The sequence below is a fragment of the Mesocricetus auratus genome, unplaced genomic scaffold, assembly GCF_017639785.1.
Source record: "Mesocricetus auratus isolate SY011 unplaced genomic scaffold, BCM_Maur_2.0 Super-Scaffold_100010, whole genome shotgun sequence".
Taxonomy (NCBI): domain Eukaryota; kingdom Metazoa; phylum Chordata; class Mammalia; order Rodentia; family Cricetidae; genus Mesocricetus; species Mesocricetus auratus.
This window is the reverse complement of record NW_024429194.1, coordinates 33,802,629-33,826,340: the sequence shown is the minus strand read 5'-3', so window position 1 is coordinate 33,826,340 and position 23,712 is coordinate 33,802,629. Positions and strand designations below refer to the sequence as shown.

General features: G+C 43.9%; 1 protein-coding gene across 5 annotated transcripts in view; it reads left to right on the top strand.

Annotated features, from left to right (window-relative positions):
* Nucleotides 1-2,567: 2,567 nt before the first annotated feature.
* Nucleotides 2,568-23,712, top strand: part of Ttll4 (tubulin tyrosine ligase like 4) — a 38,835-nt gene continuing 17,690 nt past the window's right edge. Inside the window, exons 1-7 of one of the 5 annotated variants that reach the window (XM_013113784.3) lie at nucleotides 2,568-2,800; nucleotides 12,932-13,105; nucleotides 17,661-19,229; nucleotides 20,032-20,141; nucleotides 20,484-20,547; nucleotides 22,870-22,994; nucleotides 23,388-23,498. In XM_013113784.3, coding sequence (XP_012969238.1) covers nucleotides 17,755-19,229; nucleotides 20,032-20,141; nucleotides 20,484-20,547; nucleotides 22,870-22,994; nucleotides 23,388-23,498 — 1,885 coding nt within the window. In that variant the 5' untranslated portion in view covers nucleotides 2,568-2,800; nucleotides 12,932-13,105; nucleotides 17,661-17,754. Of the gene's footprint in view, nucleotides 2,801-12,931; nucleotides 13,144-17,660; nucleotides 19,230-20,031; nucleotides 20,142-20,483; nucleotides 20,548-22,869; nucleotides 22,995-23,387; nucleotides 23,499-23,712 lie in introns of all 5 variants that reach the window. The other 4 variants (XM_040753305.1, XM_013113785.3, XM_005070490.4 and 1 more) reach the window with 4 other exon arrangements.

Here is a 23,712-nt window from a genome sequence, read left to right as displayed (position 1 = left end):
ATTTTATGCATGTACATGTTTATGTACAGAGGGAGTTTGTATGGAGTGGCTTCCTCAATCACGCTCAATCTCAAATTTTTTGAAGGGGGTTGAGATAGGGTTTGTCTGTGTAACAGCCCTGACTGTCCTGGAACTCGCTTTGTAAACCAGGCTGGCCTCAAACTCACAGAGATCGACCTGCCTTCTGCCCCCTGAGTGCTGGGATTGAAAGCCTGTGTCACCAAGACCCTGCACAATGTTTTTTACACCAGAAGAGGGCACCAGATCTCATTATAGATGGTTGTGAGCCACCATAGAGTTACTGGGAACTGAACTCAACACCTCTAGAAGAACATCCACCGCTCTTAAAAAATGACCTCAGGAAGAGCAGCCAGTGTTCTTAACCTCTGAGTCATCTCTCCAGACCCACAATCTTAATTTTTGAGATGTGGCCTGTCACTGAACTTTGAGGCCACCAATAAGCTAGATGAACTGGCCAGCAAGTTGAAGGGATCCTCCTGTCTCTACCTTCCAAGCACTGGAATTACATGCCTGCACAACTGAGCCCAGCTCTTTATGTGGGTGCGGGGGATATGAACTTTGTTTCCTTTTTTCCTTTTGTGGGGGGTAGTGATACAGGATCTCTCTGTATAGCCTTGACAGTCATGGAATTTACTCTGTAGACCATGCTGGCCTAGGACTCAGATATCCACATGCTTCTGCCTCCCGAGTGCTGGGATTAAAGCTGTGCACCACCACAGCCTGGCCTGAATTTAGTTTTTCATATTTGTTCAACAGACACTTTACTGACTGACTCACCTTCCCTACCCTTCCTGCAGTACTTTTAAAACAACAGCAAACCTCTAGCATTATGCCATTGATACCCTCAGAACTTCTATGCTTCCTAGAAAACAAGACTATGTCCTAAATCACCAAAATACCAAAATACTTGGTTTAGTTTTCTGTGACTTTCATAAGAATTTACTACAAATGTGTCAGTCCTGAGGACAACTTTGTGAAGTTTGTCCTCTCTTTCCAGCATGTCATTCCTAAGGCTTGAACTTAGATCTTCAGGGTTTGTGGGAAGCACCTATATCTGCTGAGCCATCTAGCTGACCCGATCTCTTACATATTATCATCTAAAACACTTCTCTCCTTTCTTAAAAAATATTTATTTAGCCTGGTAGTGGTAGCACTCACCTTTAATTCCATGACTCCAGGATGTAGAGATGGGGATCTCTGTGAGTTTCAGGATAGGCTCCAAAGCTACAGAGAAACCCTATCTTGAAAAAAAAAAATTTCCCTTCCTCCCTCCCTCCCTTCCCCCTCCCTCCCCCCCTCTGTGTGTGTGTGTGTGTGTGTGTGTTTGTGGGGGGGGACAGGTGGTTATGTCCAAGTGACTGCAGGTGCCCTCAGCCGTCAGAGGAGGGAGTCATATCCCATGAAGTTGGAGTCATAGCACTTGTACACCATACAACATGGGTGCTGGGAATGGAACTCAGGTGCTCTGGAAAGGCAGTGTGCTTTTAACCATGAGTTTTTTTTTCTTTAGCTCCAGCTCTTCCACTTTGTTGAAGAAAGTTCATTCACACTGCATATTGGCTCAAATTTTGTATTTATCTGACATTATTCAGTTGTTTTCCTTTATATCCTGTATACTGGAAGTTACAGCCAATGCTTGATTAGATTCAGATTCAATTTTTAAAAATTTTGTTAAAAATTAACATTTTATAAAATACACTGTACTTGTCTACGGCCATACCACCCTGAATGTGCCTGATCTCGTCTGATCTTGGAAGCTAAGCAGGGTCGGACCTGGTTAGTACTTGGGTGGTAGATAAAATACACTGGACTTCAAAAGTACTGCTGTGTAATCCAAATCACATCCGGAGAAACTGGACAACAGCTTTTCTGATCTAAGATTGTTAAGTAATCCTTTAATGGTTTAATATTACCAGTGACGATTGCCTACATATTTTGTTGAGCATCCTTGCTGTGGTCTGAATTGTTTTCATCAAGTTAGTCTTCTTATTCTCTAAATTTCTGTAGTTTGCTGCCTGAGAAAAATCCTTTTGCCCTCCAACTGTGTCTGTAGGTCTCAAAATTCAATAAGTCCAGCGACATCGAAACAGGCGGCAGATCTTTTCTGTGTGGGGAGATAATGAAGGGACTCACACTTTCTTAAAGTTCTTACTGGAATCCCATAGAACAGGTAGTTGTAGTTAGGTCCCACTTAGTCCTTCTACATGGTTGAATTTAGAGAAAGGTGAGTTGGAGGGAGTCAAAGTGGCTTGTACTAGCTCTTCTTATCTATCTTAAACTCATGAAATTTTAATTAAATTCTTTAATAGAGTCTGGGCGCGGAATGGTCAAAGAGAGTCCAAAGTAGTTAAGTAGAATGAATTGAGTCCTGTAGTCCCAGAGCGGAGCCTTTAAATGCAGGACTACAGCTCCCAGAATTCTGCTCGCAGTGTTCCAGAGTGCCACCAGGCCTGCGCGTGCGCAAATCCCTTGCACTTCTTTTTAAAAACCTCCCCCACCCCACCTCCACCCCGCCCCCCCTTCTCTAGGCAGCAAAAGCGCTCGGTTTCGGCGCGCCTGCCTCGTGTCCGTCCCCCGCCCATCCCTTCCTGTCCTTCAGTCTGTCCGCTAGGGGCGCGCGCAGTGCGCAGCAGACGGCTGGCGGCTACGGTGGCTGAGCGCGGGTCGCGTGGCGGAGCGTGGTTGCTAGGGACACCTGAAGTTGCCCGCTCGTCCAGCAGGCGCAGCGAGGTAGCAGCGCGGAGCCGGTCCTAGCCGAGGTGAAGCAGGGGTACCCTAGGTGAGTGTGGCCGCGGAACTGGACTCCGACCCAGGCCGACCGCTCCCGCTTGCCTGGGTCCCGGCCTTTGGCACGGTCCCCCTAGTCCAGCTTCCGGTTCGCCACTTCGTCATTCTCCAGTGAGGCCGGGGCCGCGGCCTCCTCCCCGGCCGGCTCCCGAGCCTTCCTCGTCAGCCGCCACGCGGGGAGAACTTAGTTGGCTTCTCGGGCAGCCTGAGCCCCCGCAGCCTTCACGGTCTTGGCTCCAGCATGTCCTCTTTCCCGCCGCGCTGCGGTTTAAATTCTGACTTGGGTTGGAGTCCAGGCTCTCCTCAAGGCCTGCTTTTCCTCGACCCCACTTTGAGAGTTTCTTCCATAAACATTTCCCTAGAGTCCAAGCAGGAGCTGTGATCCTATGTAATTTACTCATTTTTCCAGCCATTTCTTCATTTAATCATTTACAAACAGTTTTTATAAACATCGACAAATAGGTAATGAGCGAAGCCACTAGGAAAGGTTCCTAGGGAGGGTACATTGGCGAGCAAGACAAACATGCTTTCAGGAGTTTACGGAACGGGGAGTTTTTAATCAAGTATTTGCCATACTGTGGTATGTGCTGTGATAGAAATGGAGCGTTTAACCGAGACTTGTTTGGAAAAGTACGTCATCCCACCTCCAGTCTTTACATACCATTTCTGAATTTTGGCAATATTTTAATCTTTATTTGAAACCCATCCGTTATGGAGTCATGCTGGATATTCTAAGTCTCTTCCTTAATTTCAGCGCCTATTTATTTGGCCAATCTGCAGTAATCTGGAGAACCCTTTGAGAGAAGATACTTTCTGATTCTATACTTTCATTAGTTGCAATAAGTACCAGACTTATTTGCATAAAACTCTCTCCTTTGTTGCCCGGAATGTTACTGGCTACTTATTGTTTGGACTCTAAGCCTGGCCTTAGAAGTTTTGAATGTTCTGTGGCAGTGTAGAGGTGGGAAGACATTCAAGTTACAAAGTAGCTTTTGAAAAGATACAATAAGGTCTGAAAAGAACAGCCCTGAGTTGGTTTGTTGGGGGCCACTCTGTAACAGATGGCAAGAGTAGATTAGAACTGTATCCTCCAGAGCCGTGGTTTTTGAGCTGGGGTTTTTAGGGCCTAAGACTTTACATGTAAGTTTAAATGAATCCATTTCCTGACTTGCAGTTTCTAGGTAACTTTTCTAAGAGGATCCTAAAAGGAATGGGAGGGGTGTATCTTTCACATGTTGCAAATTTGTATGAGAAAGAAAAAAATTCCTTAAATGCCAAACTAGGAATACTTTAGAGATGTTGATTAAGCTACCTTCTAAACCAGTGTAAATTTCTTCCTGTCTGCCTAATACACACTGATGACAGGGCGATTATTCCTTTTGTGGGTATTCTAAATTCAGAAGAATATAGCAGGTAAATGTGACTAGACCTTTTCTTTTCTTTTTTATTATTTTATCCATCCATCCATCCATTGGGGTTTTTCTTTTTTTTAAGTAAATTTTATTTAAATTAGAAACAATCTTATTTTACATATCAATCCCAGTTCCCTCTCCTTCCCATTCCACATTCACTCCCCAGGGAGGGTAGGGCCTTGTATGAGGGATCATCAAAATCTGCGAAGTCATTTGGGGCAGTGCCTAGGTCCTCCCCTGTGTGTCTAGGCTAAGAGAGTATCCCTCCATGGGGAATGGGCTCCTGATGTCTGTTTGTGCATAGACTTCCCAGTGCTCCTAGCTGACACCCACGTTCAGGGGGCCTGGTTTGGTTCTATGTTGGTTCCCCAGCTGTCAGACTGGGGTCATTGAGTTCCTACTTGCTCAGGTCAGGTGTTTCTGTGGGTTTTCTCAGCATGGTCTTGGCCCCTTTGTTAGTCACTCCTCCCTCTGAAACTGGATCCCAGTTTGGCTCAGTGCTTAGCTGTGGATCTCTGCTTCTGCTTCCATCAGCTACCGAATGAAGGCTCTAGGATGGTGTTTAAGGTAGTAACCTCTTCACTATTGCTTAGGTTCCTAGTTGGGCTCATCCTTGTGGATCTCTGTACAAATCCCTAGTGCCAGATTTCTCTTTAAACCTATAGTGACTCCTCTATTGATTTGTCTCTTTTCTTGCTCTCCTCTTTTCATCTCCCTACTCAATCTTCCTGATCCCTCATGTTCCCCTCCCTCCTCTTCTTTCTCCTCCCTCCCCTCCCCCATCTGTTTTTTGTTTTTTGTTTTTTGTTTTCAAGAGAGGGTTTCTCTGTGTAGCCCAGGCTATCTTGGAGCTTGTTCTGTAGACCAGGCTAGCCTTGAACTCAGTAGATCCACCTGCCTCTGCCTCTAAGGTGCTAAGATTAAAGGCATGTACCACCACCACCTGACTGTGATTTTTTTTTTTTCTTTCTAAGTAGCTCAAACTGGCCTTGAACTCACTGTATATGTAGTTCAGGGTGATTTTGAACTCTATGGTGTTGTAATTATGGGTGTGAGTTACTGGGTCTGGCTTGGAATACACAATTTAAAAAATGCTTATGGGAAGGAACGAGTAAAATTGTAAGTATGTTTCATGTAAAAATAAAAAAGCAGGAGAATAACATTAGGTTTGTTATTCTAAGAGTACAGAAGGGCTGGTGGGTAGATTGAGGATTTCAGATGAGAGCAAAGTGATACAGCCTAAAAATGATACAGTTTAGGGATCTTGATTGCTTCATTTTCTCTCCCAGTTAAAGAATTAAAATGCAGGAAAAATCTGAAGTGAAACAGGTAGCAGCAGAGGAATCTCAAGCACCACAAAAAGATTTTTTTTTCTGCTCAAGGCTGAAGGTTGAAGAAGCTGGCCATCTTAGAAACTGGCCGTCTTTCTGCTTATCAAGGAGTCTGTCTGGCTCCCGGTCTCATGGCCAGTGAGAAAGCAGTCCCGAGATAGGGAAGATCTTATGGTTGTGCTGTGGGAATGCAGTTTAGAAAGATGCTAAATCTGGCAGAATGGACGATCTAGTGGCAGAATGATGCAGAAAGTTGGGCAAGGATTATAGTGGAATGATCAAGGTTTCCAACCTTAGTGACCGCATGGGCCAGAGAACTGTTAAGAACTAGTAAGAGCCACAGCTGTGAAGGGCAAGATTAGAGTTACATTCGGAGATTTGTTCACAACACATCCAGGAAGAAGTGCCCAGAAGCCATTTTGTAGCCGGGAGCTCTTCAGGAGTGTAGGCGGTGACTGTAGTTGGGGAATTAAAGAGGGTTTCTTGGGAGAGCGGCAATGAAGATTTCAGTGTCCCTACTGTGTTTACTGTGTGCCAAGCAAGGTGAGCATGGGAGAGGAAGCAAGTGTGCGCAACCAAGGAAAACCATGGATATATACAGATGGAAAGCATTGCTATCGGGAAAGCGACTGTGCTGCAGGATGTGTTCCATACTTAGGATCTGGAGTTGGGTATGATTTCTCCACCAGACTCTATGACCTTAGAATAGTCTGATTATAAGCTCCCTGGATTTTAGTTTGGGATCAGATGCTCTGATCTGCCCGTGAAGTACAGAGAAAGATGTTTTGTTTTTATCTCCAACACCCTGAACTTTTCACCTTTTCTGTGAGATCTGCTAATTTCTATTGGGCCCTGAAATTTCTGTTGAGCAAGAGGATATAAATTTGAGACCAACTTGTACTACATAGCAAGACCTTGTCTGAAGACACCAAAAGTGGGCCATTGAGATGGCTCATCAGCAAAAGGCGCTACCAAGTCTGATGACCTGGGTTCAATCCTTGGAACCCACATAATGGAAGAAGAAAAGAATCATGAAAGTTGATCTTTGGCCTCCACGTTATACTGTGATACTCATGTGCACACATACTCAAATAGATTTTTAAAAATGTTAAAAGTTAGCCAGGCGATGGCGGCGCAAGCCTTTAATCCCAGCACTTGGGAGGCAGAGGCAGGTGGATCTCTGTGAGTTGGAGACCAGCCTGGTCTACAAGAGCTAGTTCCAGGACAGCCTCCAAAGTCACAGAGAAACCCTGTCTCAAAAAACAAAAACAAACAAAAAATTATATAAAGTAAAATAAAAAGGCATTTGTATTAGCATCACAATTTCCAGAAAAGCAGTCATGCTTCAAGTGGCCAATATAGGTTTGCAAAAATTCTGATTTTTCTCTTGGAAGCTCAGATTTTCTCATTGGCAACAATTACTATCAGCTGTTTTACTTGAATTGACAGGCTTTTGTTTTGTTTTCCAGAAGTGTGCCAAACACCAACGTCTGAAGGACTTTGTTGCTTATGTCATTCATTCTTTCAAGTAAACATGGTATTCTACAGAAAAATCTGGCAGTTCAGTCACACAATTGTTTTGCTTAGAGATGGTCCTCTGTATGCAGCTTAAGTGGTATTGTGTTGTGTTTGGTTTCTTTTGTCTCATGTAGCTCAAGCTGGCCTGGAGCTCATCCTGTGGTTGAGAATAGCCTTAAACTCCTAGTGCTAGGATTACAGACTTGTACCACCACGCCCACACGTGTATCTAAGTGCTCTTTTTCGCTGCCTCACCCAGGTGCTGACTGCACTTGAAACTAGACCATCCATCTTGCTGGGCAAGTGCTATCCAAGAACTGCACTCTCAGATCCTGCCTCTTGTTTTGTCACATAGACTATTTAAAACTTTTTGAAAAAAATATATAGCTAAACTATGAGGTAAACTTGGCATTCTTTCAGTGTGTTGCCAGCCAGTATACCTCCTGTGGAAGAATCTAGGCAGCCAGCGTCTTGAGTTGGCCAGGGGGGCAGTGGCTTCACTCATCCCTGCTTTTCTTGCACCATCAGAGGAAAGGGCAGCACAGTGGAAAAGGCAAATGCCCTCTTATTTCTGGTACATAACAGTTCTGACCTGTAGAACCCTGAAAGAGTCTAGGGGCTCCCTCAGGCTCTGTGATCCATCCTTTGAGGACTGCTGTTGACCTGTGGAAGGAGGTGTTTGTGGAAACTGATAAAAATCAAAACTTGAGAAGAGCTAATCACCTGGCCATATAAAGCTTCAAGTGGTTTCACTTGTCAGTCAGTAATCTGTAGCTTTACCCTCTTGGGTCCAACTGTTGTGATCGGTATCTTTTTCATGGTTTACTCTTTCAGTTTGCAATCTTGCATTGTGCTCTGCTAAACTGCCCAAGACTTCACTAATCTTCACTTGTAGTAATACTGACCTTCCTTTCATAAAAGCCAGAGTTTGACTTTCTTCTGTGTGACTTCTAGAAATACATTTTGACTGGACCTAGAGATACAACTCAGTGGCAGAGAGCTTATCACTGCAAGTGCAGAGAACCTGCTTTCAGTTCCCACCATCCATACTGGGTCACTCACAACTGCCTGTAACTCCAGCTCCAGGGGCCTCTGGGGTACCTGCACTGATGTACATATACTCATGACTACCAGCACATACACAGTAAAAATAAATCTTAAAAAAATTATTAAATTCATTGCTTTTCCAACTTACTTTAGGGAGCTAGAGCTTGGGATTTATCATGTCAGAGGAAGTGGGTTTGATTCCTTCACTCAACCCTGTCTGTCCATTGCCAGGTGAGTTATTTACATCCCATCAAAGGATGTTGTCAGGAACCCTGTGGATTATATATAGATAATGAACCATTTCCAGTGTCCCAAATTCCCTAGGTGACCTACAGAAACAACTAGATGGAGGAGGTAAAGGAAACTACAAATCTCAGTGCCACATCCAAGATAATGATTTAATCAGTGCATAATAAATTATTGCTTTCTGTAGGAAGAGATGCTTGTCCAAGTTTAGCTGGGTCTGGCCCCTGGAGACTTGGTGATTTTGAGACAGCATAGGTTCTTTGGCATAGGCTACTAATTGTTCTCACTTAAGGAAACAAGGCAGAAGTATCCTTGCAGATTGGACAGAACAGAATAGACTGACACACACTGTCTCTGAGGCGTGTATGTGTGTCTGTGTCTGTCTGAGAGTGAAAATATGATTAGGGATTGAACCTAGGGCCTCAGTGCATGCCAGACAATTAATTACTCTGTCCTAGGCTACATTCCAACACTTCTTACTTATTGTTTTGTTTTTTGAAACAGGGTTTCTCTGTGTAGCCCTGTCCTGGAACTCGCTTTATAGACCAGTCTGACCTTGAACTATAGACAGTCTCCCCTGTGCTAGGATTAAAGGCGTGCATTATTACCAGCCGGCCATTTCTTTTTATTTAGAGGCTGTCTTTCACTAAGTTGCCCAAATTGGTCTTGAATTCATTCTGTAGCTCCTGAAAGCCTTGAACCCATGATCATCATGATCATTCTCAAGTAACTGGATTACAGATCTGTACTATTAGGCCTGGCAGACTCAGGAGCATCTGATGACTTTAAGCTATATTTAAGAGAGCACTGTGAGCCATTTGTGGTGATGCATACAGCACTTAGGACGGCTAATAGCATTGCCACAAATTCAGTTATCCTGAACTACAGAATGAAATGGGGGTGGGGGGAGTAAGGGGTTGGGAATAAAGTTCAGCTGGTAAGTGCTTGCTATGCAGGCACGAGGGAGGGTCTGGGTTTGAATCCTCAGAACCCATGTAACAACACAACATCTGTGATCCCAATGCTCCTGTTCAGAGACAGAAGTTACTCAGAAGCTGGCAGGAAGCTCATGGGCCTGGTATATACCATGGAAAAACAGAAACACTGCTTTAAACAAGGGAGAATGTAAGGACTAACACTTGAGGTTGTCCTACCTCCACATGAGCACTATAGGTAGCATTAGCACTTGGATGCTCGCACACACTAACACCAAAAAGTAAAAGGAGATTCTAAGGAGGGGTAAGTATAGAAGTAGAGAATTCAGCTGGTGACAGATTAAGGTGGCTTTTTTAAGGTAGTGACTGGAGATAGGGAACAATTAATTAAAAAACTTAATTTGAACAGGGTATGTGCCTTTAGTTCCAGTACTCGGGAGGCAGAGGCATGCTGATCTCTTGAGTCTGAGGCCAGCCAGGACTGTTACACAGAGAAAGCCTGTCTTGGGGGGAAAAAAACAAACTCCAACAAAACCCCACAAACTTTCTTTGAAGCTGGAAATAGAGTCAGCATCAGTTAGGATCAAGTCCTCATTACTCCTGTCAAGTTGTAAATTTCTATGTTACAATTTCTGTTCTGGGGTCTGAGACCCTCTCTTTCCCGTAGATATTTTTTTTTCCTTTTTCTGAGAGTGGTTCATTCACCATGTAGCCCAGGCCTCAAACTTATGCTGCTCCTGCCTCAGCCTCAAGAGTGCTGAAATTATGTGTCCTTGTCACCATACCTGGTTTGGAATTTTAGTACATTAAAGTGCATAATATGGAATATCAGTTCTTTCCTGCCCCTGATACTAATTAAAGTTTAATTGGGCAGGGGAGAAGGATTGATTCATTCTGGTGTCATTGGTGCTCCTCTCTTGTCCTCTGGTGGGACTTTCCTAATATTGGACATTGCCATCTACTTTTAAAGAGATTAAAAGATAATTTGTTCCCTCTTGAATGACAGTGGGTATAGAAACCCTTGAATTTCCCACAGTGCCTCCTTTGTTTCATTCTTTCTTGCACCAGAGGCCATATCTCAGCCTCTCAGGTTCCTGCTTCTCAGCTGTGGATGGTACCTGCTATCTCTGCTGAGGACAAGACTTGGGTTTTGTGGGCAGTGAGATTTCCATGGAGAATCAGGTTTTAATGACATTCTTCAGGCAATGAAGGACCCAATCCCATAGTGTATTGACTGGCCCCAGAAAGCACTTTGTTAAGCTTCATCTGCCAGTCCCTGGTCTTTGCCTCTTCTCTGAGTTGCCTTAAACCAGAGTTTGCAACTTTACTGGCAGGTAGTTTTAAAACAGCTACATTTAAAGGACTTCTCATGGGCATGTGACCTTGCTCTGTTCCTTGGAGCATGACCGGTGAATTCCTGTTTATCCTGTTTTAGGTAGTTGGGTATGTATGAACATGAACATCCTGTTGCATCAACGTTATTTGTTAAAAAGATGGTCCCTTTCCTATGAAATTGCTGAGGCCAGAATGTAGTTTATTTCTGGACTCTATGTCCTATTGGCCTACATGTCTATTTCTTAACACTAGTGTCATAGCCTTGTTCTAAATTGTGAAATTAGGCAGAGTAAGTCTCCTAGCTGTTATGTCTCCTGTTCTAAACCTGTTATATTTGTATATAGACTTTCATATCCACTTTTCATTGTCTTCAGAAAAGCCTTCTGAAATTTTGATAAGTTACATTTACTCTGTATCAATCAGAAAAAATTGCCAACATCATAATCAGACTTCTGATTGATTCATGAGCATGTTAACTCTTCGTATGTTTACACCTCTAATATCTTTTAGCAGTTTCTATATTTTTTACTGTATAGGTCTACACTTTTTATTGTTAAAGTTATTCCTAAGGTTGGGCACATTGATAGACACCTATAGTCTTTACTCATGAGACAGCAGCAGAAGACTGGCTTGAGTCCAGGAGTTTGAACCTAGCCTAAGCAACACAGCTAGACCCTTTGCCAACCTAAAAGTAGCCTATCAAAACCCAAACAGGAACCTAGTGGTTTAGTTCTTTTTAATGATACTGTAAATGGAACTGCTGATTTGCTTGTGCAATGCTAGAGATTACATTCAGGGACTGTGCATTACTGACTGCCCTACTGTGGAGCTATGGTCAGTCTTGGTTTGGTTTGGTTTGGTTTTTGCAGACAGGGTCTGGTATACCCAGATTGGCCTCATACTGAGAATAATTTTTTTTTCCAAGACAGGGTTTCTCTGTGGCTTTGGAGGCTGTCCTGGAACTAGCTCTCATAGACCAGGCTGGCCTTGAACTCACAGAGATCTGCCTGTCTCTGCCTCCCAAGTACTGGGATTAAAGGCATGCACCACCACCGACTAACTGAGAATAATCTTCTAGGAGGTTTTCTTTTGTAGGCTTCTTGGGATTTTTATAGATTTCTTAGGACTTTGTGTGTGTGTGTGTGTGTGTATGTGTGTGTGTGTGTGTCTCCCCCTTAACCCCCCCACCCCATGCTGCTATCCTGCCTAGCTCTAATGATATCTTTATAAGAGAACATTGCTTTTCCTAGGTGAATTTTTAAAATTCCTAGTGGAACTTTAGAAAGGCTTTAGTAAGGCTAGAGGGTAGAAGACTGATAAAAACCAACTAAATTTTTTTTTAATTCATTTTTTGTGTATGTGTGTGTAGGTCAGCTTCAACATTGTTTAAAACAAGTGCTCTTGGTGTTTTGCTGCATATGCCAGGTTAGCTACCTGCAAGCTCCCAGGGAGTCTCTTGTCTTTGCTTCCTGTCTCCCCACAGGAACATGTCACTGCAGAAACTTTAGCTACTGTTCCTGGCCTAGAGGCTCACACTTGCATGGCAAGTGCTTTTACCCACTGAACCACCTCCCCAGTCCCACATAGTCAAACAAACCTCAGCCTGTTCCTTTTATTTTTCTCCTTTCATAGCAGCTTATAAAAAGACTGACAGGAAAGACAGGGTCTTTGGGTACTGCTCTAGTTGGCCTTTGATTGATAATGATAAAACACCATGATCAAAAGCAGCTTAGGGAGGAAAGGGTTTATTTAATCTTACAGTTATAGTCCATCCTGAAGGGAAGGCAGGACAACAACTCAAGTCACAAACCTGGAGGCAGGAGCTGAAGCAGAGGCTGTAGAGGAGTGCTGCTTACTTTGCTGGCTTGTGCTCCATAGCTTGCTTAGCTACCTTTCTTAGGAAACCTAGGACCACCTGCCCACAGGAGGCTGGATCCTCCCACATCAATCATTAATCAAGAAAATGCCCCACAGACTTGCCTACAGGCTAGTCTAATGGAGGTATTTTCTCAATTTAGGGTTCCTCTTGACAAATGACTTTAACTTGTGCTAAGTTGACAAAAAACAAAATCAAACAAAAACAAGACAGGTATCAGTAACAAAGAACAGTAACTCCCATACTGCCGGTGTATTATGGGTCAGGTACTATGCTGGTCTAAAACCGACAGTCCTCTGCCTCTGCTAGGGTTATGGGTGTGCCATCATGCCCATTGGTACACCATGCTTCTATGTACTTTATGTGGTTTCTGGAAACTACTTAGTAGGGTTATAGTTATTTCCTCTCTCCTGTCTTCCCCAGAATACTGCAGCTGTGAGGCCCAGCACTGAAAGTGACTAATTGCTAAGCACTGAATGTGGTGAACTGCTGACCAGGACTCTGCTTGGCCGGAGCTCCTGTGAGGTGGTAGCTGCTAATGCAGCGTGGCTGGGAAGAGGAAGAGTACCCTGGAGACTCCTGGAAAACTTCACTCAAGTAATGCGGGTTTTTGTTTGAAACATCAAACAATGCAGGTGTCTTGAAGTAAATTATCAGATATCCCCTCACCTTCCCCTGCCCAATCCTTCATCCCATCCTTCTGCCCAGGTTGACTCTACTAACGGCTCAGTGTGTATTCTTCCAGACTTTTAGTTTTACACACATAGACTCAGATGTCCTGAAAGTTCCAGGGGGACTTTCCAAGAATTCTCTCCTCAACTATTACTGTGGTCTTAGTTAACCTTTCCTTCCCTTTCAGCTGGTCCTACATGGAGGAACTTAGCCACAGAAACAGACTTGTGTTCTTTTAAACTTGAACTCCACAGGCAGTAGCTCAGTGTCTGTACACTCTTCTTCCTCTTAGCTCTCCTTGTTTGTTCTTCAGGGTTAATATATAGGGACAAGAATCATGTAATTTCATTGGCGCCATAAGTGTTATATTATTCAAACTGCTCTTTTCCAGGTAAGCTCAGTTTATTGGCTCTCTTAGTAAGTTCTTTACAAGGAGCTGATAGGAGGGTCAGGCAGTATTGTTTGGATCATTTGGTTATGGGCAGAGACAATAAGTACAAATGCCTTTGCCTGTCTTTAAGAGGTGTGTGTGTGTGTGTGTGTGTGTGTGTGTGGTTTTAAAAGTATGAAAATAATAGAGTTTATGGAAAATTCTCTTTTTATGTGTATGACTGTTTTACCTGCATGTATGCTCCTGATACCTGTGGAGGCCAGATTTCCTGGAACTGGAGTCACAAATGGTTGTGAGCTATTGTTTGGGTATTGGGAATTGAACCCTGATCCTCTGAAAGAGTAACTAGTGCTTTTTAACCACTGAACCATCTCTCCAGCCTCAGAAAATTCTTTTTAATTTGCTTAGTTATCAACTATATTTATGAAATTGATTTAAGTTGGCTACTTTTAAACATTTTTGTTTTATGTGTATCCGTTTGTCTACATGTATGTATGTACACCATGTGCATGCTAAGTTTTTTTTCTTCTTGGGGGAGGGAGGTTTGTTTCTTTGAGACAGGGTCTCACTATGTAGCCCTAGTTGGCTTGAAACTCACTATGCAGAGCTATACCTGGCTCTGCCTCCCAAGAGCTGGGATTAAAGACATGTGCCACCATGCCTGGCTTAGAACTCACTGTATAGACCAGTCTATTCTTGAACTCACAGAGAGCCACCTGCATCCTGAATGCAGGGATTAAAGGCGTGCACTAACACACCAGGCGAATTGAATATTTGTGAAGGAAGACTTCTACTAATGGTCTCTGCATGGCCCTTCCACATGTACATCTTTTCTCCCTGTTCTCTTTCCCCAAGGGGGTCATCCTAATGTTTTACTTAGGAGAAGGGCAGTCCAAGTCCGTTCCCTGGGTCCTAACAGCATATAGACAGATTGTTTAAGTAGAGTATGTTATCACAGCACACTTAAAATTTAAGGGGTAGGGCTCCCTGGGAAAAAGCTTGAGAAATGACATTGTGTGTAAAATCAAGAGACTACTTCAGGCTCGACCCAGCAGAAAGCTGCCTTGTGAGGGTATTTGTCTGTGTGGACTTTTAACTTGATGTTGGAGCTCAGCACTTTTTGTTTTTGTTTTGTTTTGTTTTTTGGGAGACAAGGATTCTGTGTAGTTCTGGCTGTCCTGGAACTCACTGTGTAGACCAGGCTGACCTCGAGATCTGTTTGTCTCTACCCCACCTCCCCCACTGCTCAGATTAAAGGCATGTGCCAATATATCCAGCTTGAACCCACCGTTCTTAGTGTGTTAGCTTTTTTAAACTATTTTCAAACTGATTTGAAATAGTTTTATTTCCTCAAATTATTAGAATTTGGACCCTTTCAAGCCTAAGCTTGACACTCACATTTCTGTAGGCACTTGGCAGTGGTGGGGACACAAGCTACTTGAATATTGTCACTAACTCTCTGCTTCCCGTGACACTGAGTTTTGATTTCACTAGGAATTTTCACAAGAGAAAGAAGTTGCTTTTAGCAAATATCATTTCCTTGTCTGAGTCAAAACAACTTGTGAATTAAAATAGGATTGAGGTACCTCTATGTGATACTGTTATGGAGTGGCACTGTTTACTTTGTTCTTGGAGCCATTGTCTACAGAGTACGTGACAGCAGATCTGTCTTTGTTTGGCATTTTGTGATACTGCCATGTTAGCCAATCCTAGATGTCTCTTATGAGCCGTGGAACTCTGTCATAGTTAAAGAAACCATCTCACCTTCCTGGACCTCTGTACAGGCACTTTTCTTACAGACAAAGGCCTTCCTCTAGGTTGTTATCCTGTATACCATGGAACTTATAAAAGAACAGAAGAAGTGGGAATGATTGTCTCAGAGACGTGAGGATCTCATCAGTGAGAAAAGAATTCACCTACATTGGAACTAACTCAGCTTGCCAGCTTGACACCATATGGGAGCAAACTACCCTTAGCCTTTGACTCTTAGTTGTATTAAAAGGCAAGCCAGGGGTAGTGAGTGGCACATGCCTTTAATCCCAGATCTTGGGAAACAGAGGCATGTAACTATCTGTGGGCTGGAGGTTATCCTGGTTTACATATTGAGTTTCAGGCTCACCAAAACTGTATAGTGAGACCCTGTCAAAAAAAAAAAAGAGCAAACCAGTTGGTGTCTGTGTTCAGTGTTGATAACACAGAGGATTACCTGGTGGGCTGCAGAAGGAAAAGTGAGTAGTATGTTCAGAAGGAAGGTCTCTTTATCCAGCTGTCTAACTCTGAGGTACCATGCAGTGATCTGACTGATAGCTGTAGTGGAGAGTGGGACTGTCTGTGGAATTGGTGAGAAATTTATGGAATGCTCTTAGACACTTCACCCATGAAAGCTTGGACCAGAACTTACAAAAGCATGGAGGTGAATGAGGAACCATTAGTGAAATTGTTTCTCAGGGGACATGAGCCTTAGACTTTCTTTCCTTAGCTCTTATGTCCTATTGCTTTGAGGTATCTATTGTGTTGCATTGGTAGAGCAAGATATGGGTTCCTGAAAGAAGTTGAATTGTGAGTCTTTTGAATGTATCCAGCATTCATACATGCATTCACATGTGCTGTCTCACAAAGTCATCAGTAGGGCTTGACTCTTTCAGTGTATGTGTACAGGGTAAATGTCCCCTAAACACTATTTCCATCATGTGGACTTGAGCGGAGTTGCATTTTTTTCTGTCTCTTCTTTTTGAGGATACTGACCTTAATACTGTTTTTAGCTCACCACCGTTTTGTCATGTTGTATGTTTTTGAATTCTTGAAAAGGACTCCCTGTAGGACAGCATTTGTAGGAAAGGAGGACAATGTCACATGACTTCTCCAGGCTCTTTGTTGGTATCTTCCCTCCAGTAAATTGTAGACAGGAATCTTGGATCTTGGATAATACTTTGATCAAAATACAAAATCTCTTCCTATTTTTATATCATAAGTACAACTAGAACAAAAATTTCCCTGCTGACTCCTTTTCTCTAGACCTCTTGATAGGAACGTTATGGCTCCATCATTTGGGGTGAATAGACAGGTGTTATTTCCCTCTGGATGTGCTCATGCAGGCAGACCCACCTTTCCCCACCTCTATGAAAACTAGAGAATGTTTTGTGAGTTCTATATAGACAATGACCATGCTGAAGAAATTGTCAGACAAGGCTGGGGACATACTGCTTTAGGGAAAATTTTGAAAGAGAGTACATACAAGGCGAGTTCTCTACTCTAGAGAGCACAAAACTGCAGTCTGGGTCCTGCAGTGGAAGGTGCTGTTCTCTTCTTGCCTCTCTGCCGCTCTCTTGTTCTCTGTCCCATTGTGGACACTGAGGAAAAAGTCACTGTAAGTAAGATAATAGTGTTGGTGTTTTCTTCAGTCCTTGTTTCTGATCAGTATGTGGGTTGGAATTTTAGTCTGAATGGTTGACAAGATTCTTGTAGAGTTGAGATTTCTGTCTCTGCTCAAACAAATTTCAGGGTAGCTGGGAAATTGGGAAATTCTGTTTCTCTCTGAATTTTGTCTTTCTTTTTTTTTTAAAGCACCAGGGTAAAGACAGTTGAGCTGGAGTACAGAAAAATAGAGCACATGTGTTCTTGGATACCTTTGGGCTTTCTGTATGAGTTGAGAGGCAAATACAGGCTGATCTTTGCCACTTTCAGACCTGCCACATTCAGTACAGAAGGTAGCCATTCAGGTGTAGTCTGGGATGGTGATAGTTATTTTTTAAAAAAAGCTATAACTTTTTTTTTTGACAGTTCCATATTTATATATATGTGTGTGTGTGTGTGTTGATCATAGCCACCCAACAACTACTTCTCTTTGGAGACAGGCAAGCTTTCTGAGAGTATGGACACATGAGCAGCCTTAGTCCTTGATAAAGCCAGATTTGATCCTATGAAGGCCTCAGGAAAGCCACTGCAAGCTCCCTGGAAATGTGTTCTTCTCCCAGGACCCCAAATGATGACCAAGCCTGGTCACTAAAGTGGAAGCAAGACCTCCTACTTACATAGCATAGACCCATCCTTACAAGCCGGCAGCATTTCCAATCATTTCTCTCCCTGCAGGCTGACGAATTCAAGGATGCAGCTGGTGCTAGAGGTGTGTGGCACCTTACCTGAGCCAGGCGCTGAGGCCATGTTGCCATGATGTGGGCCCCTCATGGCCTCAGCAGGAACAGAGCACTACAATATTGGCCTGCGCCGACGAAACAGCTTCAAGCAGAGACGTCCCTCAGGCACAGTGTCTGCTTTACTACCTGAGAAACCCTCGGAAGCCAAAGTCTGGTCTCAGACCCATCAACAGGTGAAGCCAATCTGGAAACTGGAAAGGAAGCACATAGGCACACTGTCAGCAGGGCTGGGCACCAGTCTCTTGGGAGTCCCACCCCAGCCAGCCTATTTCTTTTGTCCTAGCACTTTATGTAGCCCTGGGACTACAGCTGTCATTGCAGGCCACAGCAATCCCTGTTACTTGCAATCTCTCCCTGACTTGTTCAGCAATACTCTGCTGTACCGCCGCACCAACGTGAGGCACAAACCATACCAGCAACTGGAATCTTTCTGCTCGCGTTCCAGCCCATCAGAGAAAAGATCTTTTTCTCTCTTTCAGAAGGGTCTCCCTGTCAGTGTCACTGCCAATAAAGCCACATCTTCTACAGTTTTCCCCATGGCTCAGCCCATGGCATCTTCACCCACTGATCCATACCTTTCACTGGCAGCAGCTGGGGAAAATCCTTCAAGGAAGAGCCTGTCCTCTGCCATCTCAGGGAAGATTGCATCTCCACTGTCTTCCTACAAGCCCATGCTGAACAACAACTCCTTCATGAGGCCAAATAGCACTAAAGTGCCCTTATTACAAGCCACAGATGGCCTGAAGCCATTATCCTCACCCAAGATCCAGCCTGTCTCTTGGCATCACTTAGGGGGTATTGGAGACTGTATACCCCAGCCTGGTGACCATAAGGTGCCCCAAAGCATTGGCACTGTCTTAGATGATACCACTGCCCCTGACACCCCATCTACCCCTAGCACCCTCAACATATCCACAGCCAGTGTTACCTCTTCCCAGTGCAGTCAGAGTAACTTTAGGATGGAGGCACATGCCTGTGGCCTGGATGAAAACCTGGATTCCCAGAGTGCTACTAAAGAGGTACACTTCACTGAGGCTGTGAGGAAATTGACTGCAAAAGGCTTTGAGAAGATGCCACGGCAAGGCTACCAGTTTGAACAGGCTTGTTTTGTGAACCCCAGCTTCCAGTGGGGTCTTCTCAACAGAAGCAGGCGGTGGAAACCTCTGATGGGCCAGCGGTTTCCTCAGGAGGATATTGGATTAGACAGTGAGATCCTCCCTGGTGCCTCAGACACCTTAGGGTTGGACAGTACAGTCTTTTGTACCAAAAGGATCAGCATTCACCTCCTTGCCTCACATGTTCATGGGCTCAGCCCCAGCCCTACCTGTGGGTCTGCAATTGACCCCCAATTATTTGGAGAAGACAGAGCTCCTGTTCCCCCTTCTTCCCTCCAGCCTCTTGGTGTAACTGAAGTGGCCACTCGCCTTTCTTCTGTCCATCTTGGCCAGCCTGAGAAGGAGCCTGAGGAAGCCAAGGAGCTGAACTCATGTGCTAGAGGTAGTTGGTAAGTTGTACCCTGTCTTTGGTTCATTTAGAACAGTACAGTAGTTACAGCATAATCTGGGGGCACGGGCACCCTCAATCTCTATAGTTGGCTTTATTTTTAACTGTCCTACAAGTTTTAGTTTTCACTCTAACGTAGGGATTCGTTTTAAGGTGGGGAAAGAAAACTAGCTCATAGACTAAATAAATCATTTGTTTACTGTTATCTTTGGCTCCTTTCCTGCTACAACAGTAGAGTTGTGAAGTTGTGACTGAATGGCCTACAAAATTGAAGATATTTACTGATGGTTCTTTTGGAGAATTTGCCCATTCCTGTTTTAGGTTATTACCAGGGAAGAAGTAAGAATTCCAGACACTACATCTTAGGGTCTGTGACTTTTCTACTTACTCCAAACCAAATTGCATTCTGGGTATGATAGCAGTTCAGAGTTGAAGATATAGACATAGTTGGTCCCTTCTCTTGTGTCTTGTTACTGTTCAGAACCTTGATCCACCAAGGCCTTCTGAGTTCCCAGTGAGCATCTCAAGGACATATAAATTACCAGATATTCATTGATGACTTTTGTATGCAGAATCTTAAACTTACATAACTATTAAGAGACTTCAGAGAAGATGATATGCAGATGAGGGGTGTAAAGCTGAGAAACTATATCTGGACCTAAATTTGAAGGACCTGAGAAATAGTTTATGAGGTCCAGGCAAGAGATAACAGATTAGTGTTGAGGAGATAGTGTAGGAGTGAGACTCCAGTGTGATGTCTTTATGGAGTTGGCTCGGGTGGAGGCATGATTCCTTTCTTTCAGTTCAGCTACTGACCTCCGGCCAAACCAGGTGGAGCTTGAAGATTCAGAAGATGAACTAGGAGATGGTTTGGAAGATAGCTGCAGCCATGATGAAAATGAAGAAGAGGAGGGTAAGTAAGGAATCCTTTTGCCTCTAACTATGGGGTTTGGTCACCATCCACTAGGGAAGAGGGAGGATAGTATGTGCCAGGCTTGACTGGCATTATCCTGCATCAGTCATTTGCTTTGGGGCCTAACTTGAGAGTTTGTGAGGAACTTTGGTCTCTAGCCTCTGTCCCACTGGTCTTGGCTACTGTCATCTGTTAAGGTCAAGGAATGCAGTGCAGAGCAGGGGTGGTGCTCATTGCTCCCTCAAGAAGGGCTTGATGTTACAGAAATAGTTGCCTGGGCTTGATGAGGGTGCACATGCAGCACTGTCTTCTAGAAAGGATTTCTCTGTTCTTCCTCTACAGGAGACTCAGAGTGCTCTTCCTTAAGTATTGTCTCCCCCAGTGAGTCGGTGGCAATAATATCTCGGTGAGTGCTATGCAGATCATTGGCAGATGTTCATTCCTTACTGGCCCTGAGAACCCTAATTCATTCTCATCAAGTTTCTGGTTTGTTTTTGTGTACAGCTGTAGTTTAAGAAGTATTTGTTTTGATTTTTTTGAGACAGGATCTATACATAGCCCTAGCTGCCCTGGAACTTACTATGTAGATCAGGCTGTCCTTGAACTCACAGAGATCTCTGCCTGAGTGCTGTGATTAATGGTATGCTAGTCACCAAAACACCAAATAATCCAAATAAAAAATGGGTTACAGATCCAAATAGAGAATTCTCAGTAGAGGAATCTCAAATGGCTGAAAGACACTTAAGAAATTGCTCAACATCCTTAGCCATCAGGGAAATGTAAATCAAAGCAACTCTGAGATACCATCTTATACCTGTCAGAATGGCTAAAATCAAAAATACCAATGACAATTTATGCTGGAGAGTATGTGGAAAGAGGGGAACACTCCTGCATTGCTGGTCTGCATTGCTGGTCGGAATGCAAACTTGTACAGCCACTTTGAAAATCAGTATGGCATTTTCTCAGGAAAATGGGAATCAATCAGTCTACCTCAAGTTCCAGCAATTCCACTCTTAGGCGTGTACCCAAAGGATACACATTTATACCACAAGGACATCCGTTCAACTCAGTACATAACAGCATTATTTGTAATAGTTTGATTTTTACCAATAAAGACTTGAGAGACAGATGCTGGGGTGAAAGTCTGCTAATTTAGGCAGAGAAAGCACCTGGCTGACCTTATTCTCCTCCTCCTGACATCCCAGAAGCTTCCCCCTTCTATACCATCTCAAAAACTCTTTAGACTAAACGTCCCTTCCCTCTACTTCCTGTGTGTGTGTCTGTCCTCCTGACTCACTTTCTCGGTTTTTCTTAATATCCCATGTTCACTTCCTGTCATATGGTGCTTGACTTATGGTTGACTTTATTTTAATCCTGTTTACAATATCCAAGCAGAAAGCTCTTAGATTAAAGATGTGTGCTAGAGTTGAGCCACACGATGACTAGAAACAGGTTTTTCTAGTAAATAACTCCAACAATGACTAGAAACAGGTTTGTCTAGTAAATAACACAGTCTTGGATTCGCAGTCTTGATTTCTTGGGCATTTGCTAGTTACGGGAGAGATGCTTTCTGTGCCACCTTATCTCCTGCCTCTTTGCTGTGCATCAGTGCTCATTTTCTTCAGTTTCCCTTGTCTGGCCAGGCATGGTGGTGCATGTCTAATGCCAGGACTTGAGAAGCTGAGGGTGGGGAGATTGGGAATTTGAGACCAGTCTTGCCTTTGTGTAGAAACTCCTGTCTTAAAAACTAGGGAACTCTGAATTGTTTTACATGTAGAGCCTGTTTCTGTTGTACTGAAAATAACAAGAGTAACTTTAAAAAATATTATCATAGTTCTAGGGATCAGGCTCAGGGCCTTGTCTGCTAGGCAAGGACTCAAACACTGAGATAATTTGTTTTGTTTTTTCTTTTCTTTACAATGTGAAAATTAATCTTACAGTAATATTTGTGGCTCATATCAGTTCAACGTAAAGAATGTAAAGAGGAACACCTTTCTTCACTTTTCAGTGTTAAAGAAATTGTTTGGCCAGTGCCTTGTACCTGAGTGACGGCTGATGCTTGTCGAGAGTCAGCTCAGCAGCACAGCCTCGGTAGCCCACGGCCCAGGGTCCTCCTCCCTCTGTCTGTGAGACCCAGACCTGCCTTGCCACCAGAGTAGAGAAGGACTTGAGCCAGCTATGTGCTCACAGAATAGAAGTTTCACTCTTTCTTTTCCTCCTTCTTCACTTAAAATATTTCTGGGCTAGGTGGTGGTGGTGGTACACGCCTTTAATCCCAGCACTTGGGAAGCAGAGGCAGATGAATCTCTGTGAGTTCGAGACCAACCTGGTCTCTGGAGTGAGTTCCAGGACAGCCAAAGCTACATAGAAACCAAAACACAAAACAAAAGCATTTCTGTATCTTCTTTTAGTTGTCACTGCCATCCTTTGTCTCTTCCCCTACTTGTAGTGTCATAGTCTTCTAGTGTCCACTCAGACCCCGCTTTCAGAGCTCTTTCTGTCTTCCCCAAACTGGCTTATCACGGGATATACTAGAGATGTGCTATTAAGAGTGCTAGCCTTTTTGACTTTGGTGTCATTTAGTGGTATATATAACTATAGGTAGGTTAGTTCTAATATGAGTTCATATTTGCAGAATGAAAATCAAACATTTGTCTTTTCAGAGTCATATGCAATCCTGTTAGCATCTCATAGCTGTTACTTTCCCATTCTTTGTTTTCCATCACAGGAACTGTGTGGATTTCATGTCCAAATCCCTTCCCAATCATGAGAAAGTTGTACGACCAGCCCTCATCTACAGTCTGTTCCCCAATGTATCCCCTACCATCTATTTTGGAACTCGGGATGAAAGAGGTAATGTACCATGGGGCAAAATCCAGGAGGATGCCAGCTAACCTGGGTGGAGGGGACGGGGGTGGGGGGGGGTGGGGGGTGGGGAGCGCTTCCAGAATGGCTGTTGAAGTAGGTATTGCCCTGTGCTTAGTTCCACCGGGATGTTGTAGGCTCAGCAGTATGTAGGCTCAGCAGTAGACTTCTTGTCTGTCCTTTGTTGGCCTTTCTCAGTCTATAGTCTCTAGCTTAGCACATGGCCTCTCATTAGTTTCTTTCTCCTTCCAACCTTTCCTTTGCTCCTCACTCCTGCTCAGCCCCCTCCTTCCATAAAGTGCACTTTTTAAAAACCTGATCTGTCTGCCCAGGAAAAGCACCACTGCCATCTTTTTCATCTCTGCCCTTTCCTTTCTCCAGTAGAGAAACTTCCATGGGAACAGAGGAAGCTGCTCCGGTGGAAGATGAGCACAGTGACCCCCAATATTGTCAAGCAGACCATTGGACGGTCACACTTCAAAATCAGCAAGAGTGAGTTACTCTCCCCACTCACCTCCTTGCCCTACCAGATGGGTTTTGGACAGGAAGAGAGCCTTATTAGAGATGCCCTGTTGTATGTGGTGGTCCTGTCTTGAAGTTTCCAACCTCATAGAAGGGTGTAGCTCTGAAAGTCCTCTGGGCTGAGCTGGTTGCTCTGAATTGGGAGGCAGAAGACCATTGTTCTGGTCCTGGTCCTGAGGCCTCA